This window comes from Plasmodium inui (genome assembly GCF_000524495.1).
Source record: "Plasmodium inui San Antonio 1 unplaced genomic scaffold supercont1.1, whole genome shotgun sequence".
Classification (NCBI taxonomy): Eukaryota; Apicomplexa; class Aconoidasida; order Haemosporida; family Plasmodiidae; genus Plasmodium; species Plasmodium inui.
Window position 1 is genome coordinate 1,772,360 of NW_008481835.1, and position 6,609 is coordinate 1,778,968.

Below are 6,609 nucleotides of genomic sequence, written 5' to 3' on the forward strand. Positions count from 1 at the left end.
TGTTGCGTCAGTTCTTTATGAGCCGTTAAGTTTTTCGAACATGTATTGCATTTCGAAATTATGTTCCTTAGATCGTTTACCGTGGGCATTTTGTGGGTCGTCAAATTGTTCCCTCAGTAATTCTATCGAGGGGGATGAGCACACGTGTGTGTGGGGGGGGAGAAGAACATGTGTATGTGGTTAGACAGGTGCATACATACCCATCGGCACGCGTAGAAACATAGGCATAAAACACACATATGATAGGTGGCTGGAAGAGGGTAATTACTTAGTGTCGGTACCAACTGGGGATTGAAATTGTCTATATTTTTTATATTCAGTGGAACGCACACTCTTCCTGTGGGAAAGTACAGAAGTGTGTTATGTGCGTTGTGTTTTACTACAGAGGGTGCACGATCACAAAAAAAGGGGTGAGGAACGTTTAATTGGTCCACAAAAGGGCTTTTTCGAGTATCCCATTTGCACGCTTACCTGTGCCATTGTGAATGCAAAAGGGGCTTTTGAGCAGGTGGTTTATTTCTTTGCTGCGGGGGGGATGGGACAAGGTGGTGATGTCTCGTCAGTGCGACGATTCGTGAGTCCAATTCGTCAATCCAATTCGTCAATCCTATTCAGTAGTGCGGGTGAACAGAACTAACCTAACGTTAATATCAAGTCGTGGGTACGTGAAATGAAAAACCAGTTCTTTGATGTATGAGGGAATAATAATATTCGGATTCGAATCTTTCTTCTTAAAGTAACTGCTGGGCGTTAGGAAGCCATAGATTGAGCTCAACTGCAGGGGAAAAAAAAAAATTGCAGCGTCAGAGAGGTGAGCTACGTGAATAAGCTCTGCGTCCACGAGAACACACCCATATGTGAGGAGTACGGGGGTTGGGGACCTAATGCAAAATTGGGAATTCCCGGTTAAGAAACGTTCCAAGCAAATCGCCCATCGTTTTCATGTGATTTTGTTTTTCTTACTTTCTGGAAAAGTTCCTTCGAGTTGAAATTGTTGTTATCGATAAACTCTTTGAATTCGATAATTTTAGCGCTCTTCACAGGGTCCACGTTTTTGGCGGCTGCTGCGGGGGGAAGCGACAGATTAATGCGGTGTGCACAATGACTGCAACAGAATATTTCTGCAGAACATTTCGCTTAATAGACTGTTGGATAGAAGGCCAAAATTTTCTCCGTTTCTCTTCTGTCGCAGTTCTCTGTACCCATGAAAAGTAAGGGTGACTACTTTTTAATCCTTACCGTAGGGTAGGTAATCGATTATCTTGTTTACGTGGGGAGACCCCTTCTTGAAGAAGTCCTGTTCCTCCATCAGGATTTCGAAGTACTTGTAGCAGATTTCAAAGGCCCTTCTGGGAAGAACGCCGATTGGGCAAAAAAAAAAAAAAAAAAAAATATATATATGACTGTATAGATACACTTCCCAAGGAAAAGGTAAACGTTCTGAAGCCTTTGACGACCGCCATCCACTGCTAACGGCGGTGGAATTGACGCGGGGGCGCATTAAATATGTCTCATATTCCCTGCAGTACTCAATCATGGGGTATTTTTCCTTGCCCCATATGGAAACCTTCTTCTTCTTGGTATCCGGACCCTAGAAAATGGAAAAAAAAAAAATATACAGAAAAATTCCTCCCAACACTATTATATTGAGAAAGTGAATTGCCTTAGGTGTGTAAATAAAGAAAAAGATTGTGATCTATTCTTGTTTAATCCTCTTACATACCGATAGGATGTTCAAATAGTCTGCGAGGGCAGCTCTGGCGTCAGTTGTGTAGTGGCGGCAAGATTCGTCACAAACCTGGTGGAAAGGGCGGGAAAAAAAGGGGGTCAGCGTGGGAAGCACAACGCCTGACCATGGATATCAATGTGCATGATTAAGAATGTAATAGAACGGGGGAAGTGGACAAAAAAGTGCATCTTGGTCAAACGTGAACAGGGCAAAAATAGAAAGTTGCACACGTATTGTTGGTCATGATTAGGTCAAAGTTAATTTAGACGAATTGAAAGGGCAGAAGGATCATACCCAGCAGTGTATTCCTCTTCTTCCTGAATAGACCCATAAAATGTTTTGAAGCGCAAAATCTTCGCGCAGTGCCGTGTCGAGAAGTACAATTGCTATGGTTAAGAACTTCCTAAGGGGATCAATTTCCAGGGATAGTAAAATAAATGGGGAAGAAACAAATTAGTAAAAAAATATTGCCAAATGACGCACACATGCAATTATTGAAAAATGGGATGAGGATTTTTTTTTCTTCTCATCCTTACCAGCATAATTTGCACACCTTCTTGTCGTTACAGCAAGTTCTGATGTCGTCATAGTCGTTCATATCGATATCGAATATAAGTTCCTGCATTGTGTGTGCATATGTTTCGGTGGAGAAATGAGCAAAATGATTAGAGATGATCCGGAATGGTAAAAAAAAATGGGCGATAAAGGCGAAAAAAAAAGGAATCCTCCACACGCGCTGTTACCTTTTGAACGGGGTGAAATATGTCCCCCTTCTGATCCTTCTGATAAACTGGGTAGTTGTACACTGCACCGATATCAAATTTGATCGGCACAAAGTTCGATAGCAGTTTGTCTTTGAATTCCTCCGAGTTGTTAAAGGACTGGGAGAAAAGGACAGGTGCGTGTATGTGGGGGGGAATGTGGAGTGAGATGTGCATGATTTGGAGTGGACAAGAATACAACTACGGTCTCTTCCTGATAGAAAGAATCTTGCACATTGTGTGGATAATTAGTCAAGTGCAAGCATTGTTAGCGTGTGTGTGAATTGTGCGAGGTTGCCTGGGTAGTTTTTCACATGCAGATGCAAATGCGTTGATTCAGGCAATCTTTTTCTTTTTCGTGACGCCGTACCAGCCACCTCATGTAGATTTCTTCTTTCCCTTGATCATTCTTCTTACAAGTAAAGGAGAATTCCCTCTTGGCAAAAAAATGGGGGTCGTTCAGCTTGGTGTACTTGCCCTTAATGTCTTATTGCATAGAAAAGAAGAAAAAAGAAAAAAAATGTAAAAATAGGAAAAAAAAGAAAAAAAAGAAAAAAAAGAGAGAAAAGGAAAAAAAAACTAGGTACACACGATTAGCGGCATTTATGTGCACCACTCAGCTTGTGCGAGTGGGTCGAAATATCCCCATTCACCATTTTGTTAAATGGTGTTTTTATTTCTCCATGCCGTTTTCTGTTGATATATTGTCTCTCTTTTTTTTTTTCTCTCTATCACGCTATTGACATTTCAAAGGCGAATTTAATGGCAATATTTTCCGAAGAGGAAATCGACGCAGGAGTGAACCACTCGGGTGAGAAGCACAAACTGGGGCAGCATTTATTCCAAGTAATGGACACGGTTATGCCTTTCTTTGCGGGGAGGGGGTGCGTATGCTTCGTGGGCTCAGTCTGCTTCATCTGCCCTGTGTGCTTCATCTGTCCCGTTTGCTTCTCTACTTTTGCATTACCATTTTTATAGTTCAGCCAGTTGCATAGGTCGTTGATTGGGCAAAGGTTTCCTGTGAAAGTGGAGAACGGCGCGGGAAAGAAAAAACAGGGACGCAGATGCATATATGTGTGTAGGCACGTAGGTGTGTACATGTATATAGATGTACAGATGCGTGTACTCTAGCATGGTTGCTGTTCCGATCCCTCTTAAAATGTGCCGCGTTAAACGCATTGCTTCTTGCACCTCTTGTGGAATGATCCAGTCTGTTCGCCCATCCAGCGCTGGACTGATGTTCCTCCCCCATTTGGGGATAGCATATGCATATGCGTCATTTTCACTAACTGTAGTAAAAAATCAAATCCGTTTCGTTAACGGTGGAGTCCTTAATTTCGTCGACAATTTCCATCTCGAAATGGGGTTCCAGGAAACATTCAGGGTGTTCTCTTTTCCAGCTTCTTTATTTTTATTGATCTGTGAACGCCCTACTGTTTTTACTAGCTAATGAGAAGAGGCGTTACTTCTTTGACATGTTGCGTGCGTGAATATAAGCTTCTCTTTTTTCCTACCGCGATGCATAAGCGAAAAGAGTATTCAAAGACTTCGAATGAAGAATGCGCATTTGTGTGAGAAGCAGGAAAAGGGGAGTGCAGATCACACAAAAAAAAAAAAAAAAAAAAAAAAAAAAAAAAAAAAAAAAAATAAAAAAAAAAAAAAAAGGATGAAAAAAAAAAAAGGAAATTAAAGAGGGCCCTTTCTTTTCATAGCCATTTAATGTCATTCTGGTTGGCCTTACACTTTTACGTGAATCAAACAGGGGTGTCAGGTGTTATGTTCGCCTCCTTATAACTATACATGCCTACCGCATATACTGCGCATGGCATAGTGGCAACGGGCTCTGCAATTTATTCAAAGCGGATGGGAGTTCCACCCCAGCGGAATGAACCGCTTTGTAAAAGTGAAGAGCAACAAAAAAGAACATACATAACTGGGGAAGTAACACATGCGAGCACGGATAGTGATACTACGTACAACTTGTCCATCTTTTCGACGTGGCTAGATTTTTCCAGCCCCTATCGCTTTCTCCTCCCAGAAAGGGCATATCCTCATGAAGGGTTACAAAATTCACGAATGTGTATTCCCGTTTGTGTGTTCCCATTTGAGTGCTCCCGTTTGTGTGCAAATCAGCCAAATATATTTTGGAACATACTAAACAAGTCGTGCTTCCTCTTATTAAACACCACGTCATCTAGTATGCCGATATATTTTTGAAAATCGGGGTCGTAATTTAATATGAGTCGATACTTATACTTGACGTCTTCATATAAAGGCGCACTTCTGTATAAGCACGAACAGGTAATTAAATAAGCAATTTGAATCGGAAGGGGGACATCGCTTCGATCTAAATTGGGTTCAAATTTATTTATCAAATCTAATGCTTGTTCAAATTTGTCCAATACAAGAAGACATAGTGTGGTCCTTAAAATGAAAAAATCGGATTCACTCGGGTAAGCTTCTTTTTTCCAAAGGGAAATTATTTTATATAATATTTCATTATCCTCTAGGTATATAAAATGATTATGAGCTAAGCTATATTTTTTATCCTCAAAATACGCATATGCTATGGCTTTGTGGAAATCTAAGTAGCCAAATATTTCATCATCATTCGTGGACCATACGATGCACTTGTTCATAAATTTATATTTTTCTTCTGTAGAATTTGGGGGGCATAAGTTAAAAATTTCGATTATTTTTTTCGCATACTCTTCGCTAAATTTTATATTATGTTGTGTTAAAATTGTGCAACACTGGTACATTAAATCGCAGAGTAGTACGTACTGCTCTGCCTTGGCCATTTTTTGCGAGAAGTAAAAGATGATACTCATGCAGCCGCTCACTTGGTTTTTTTGCAGCTTCCTGTTTATAAGTGATTTTATCAATTGGTGCGCTTCGTAGTGCTGCCCTTTTTCTATTTTCTCCTTGATCAGTTTTTCCTTGTTCATTTTGTCGCTGCTCACTTTGTTGCTACTCATTTTGTCGCTAGTCACTTTGTTGCTACTCATTTTGTCGCTAGTCACTTTGTCGCTAGTCATTTTGGTTGCTTCTCTAAGCGGTGGCTGAAGTTATTTCAACCCTGCGGAGTTACTTCCCCCCTTCTGCTGCGCCTCCACTGAGTTCCCTCCTCTACCTGAGATGACACACAAATGGAGTTCCACCCCGGTTAAGGATGAACGGCGCATACAATTTTGTTCAAAGAGACTGGCAGGTAATGCTCCCCAACAAGTTTGCACTGGTCTAGTATGTTTCCCCTTTCTCAGATCAGATTCGCATACTACGCAGTGCAGAGGTTAAACCTCAGATGTGGAGGTAACTAGGTGTCTCCTTCTACCGCTATGCATATAACTTATATATGTATTTAAAAATATCTTGGTGTATGTTGCAGTGCCCGCGGATGAAGGCCTGGTTTCTCCTTCAAGTTCAAACATACAGGCGTGGGAATTCCCCGTTAGGCGGGCGTACACATGCATGGGTATCCAGTCTGTATAATGCGCAGTTGTGCAGGGGATGGGGTTTCCTCTGTGGCGCTTTGGCGGAATTCAAGTTTTATCGGCCTCGTGTAAATTTTATGTTTCTACCACGCGTTAGAATTCTATTTCTGCCTCGCGTGGGATTTCTATTTGTGCCACGAGTCAGATTTCTATTTCTGCCTAACGTTGGTTTTATCTTTCCTGTGCCCCTCTTTTCGATCTGCTTAGGCTGGTTTATTTTTCCCCTCTTCTTTTTGCGCTGTATCATTGCCAACTTCTCGGGAAAAAAAAAAGAAAAAAATCAAAGTAGGGGCATAGTATCAAAGGGTGAACGCAAGGAAGTTGGAGTGAACCCTTTCGAACAATAATTTTTTGTGTTCTTCTAAAAAACGCCTCTTACAAGAAAGCGAAAATGGGGCATTATGCAAAAATGCGTACATATGCATGTATATACGTATTTGTGTGACAGAAGAAGCGCAATGTCGCGCGATGCCCTTGCCACATACATTTGCATTAACATGCAGCAACTAAATTCTTTTTTTCGATTTTTTTCTAGGGACTTTTTTAAAAGCGTCAGAGTTGCGAATGCCCTTCATGGAAATGTAGGGAGCTAGGTATAATAGCGACTCATTGGGGCAGAAGTATA

At 41.2% G+C, this 6,609-nt stretch overlaps 2 protein-coding genes across 2 annotated transcripts; both read right to left on the minus strand.

The window, feature by feature from the left end:
- Positions 1-15: 15 nt before the first annotated feature.
- Positions 16-3,146, minus strand: C922_00400 (DNA primase small subunit; the record flags this gene model as incomplete). The annotated part of the gene is made up of 13 exons (XM_008816017.1): positions 16-122; positions 269-337; positions 472-524; positions 639-775; positions 964-1,064; positions 1,240-1,349; positions 1,530-1,591; positions 1,724-1,798; positions 2,024-2,132; positions 2,266-2,348; positions 2,473-2,610; positions 2,861-2,976; positions 3,104-3,146. 13 exons carry the CDS (start codon positions 3,144-3,146, stop codon positions 16-18), a joined length of 1,203 nt encoding a protein of 400 aa, XP_008814239.1.
- Positions 3,147-4,619: 1,473 nt separating this feature from the next.
- Positions 4,620-5,528, minus strand: C922_00401 (hypothetical protein; the record flags this gene model as incomplete). The annotated part of the gene is made up of 1 exon (XM_008816018.1): positions 4,620-5,528. The coding sequence occupies one exon, from the start codon at positions 5,526-5,528 to the stop codon at positions 4,620-4,622; it is 909 nt and encodes a 302-aa protein (XP_008814240.1).
- Positions 5,529-6,609: the final 1,081 nt, after the last annotated feature.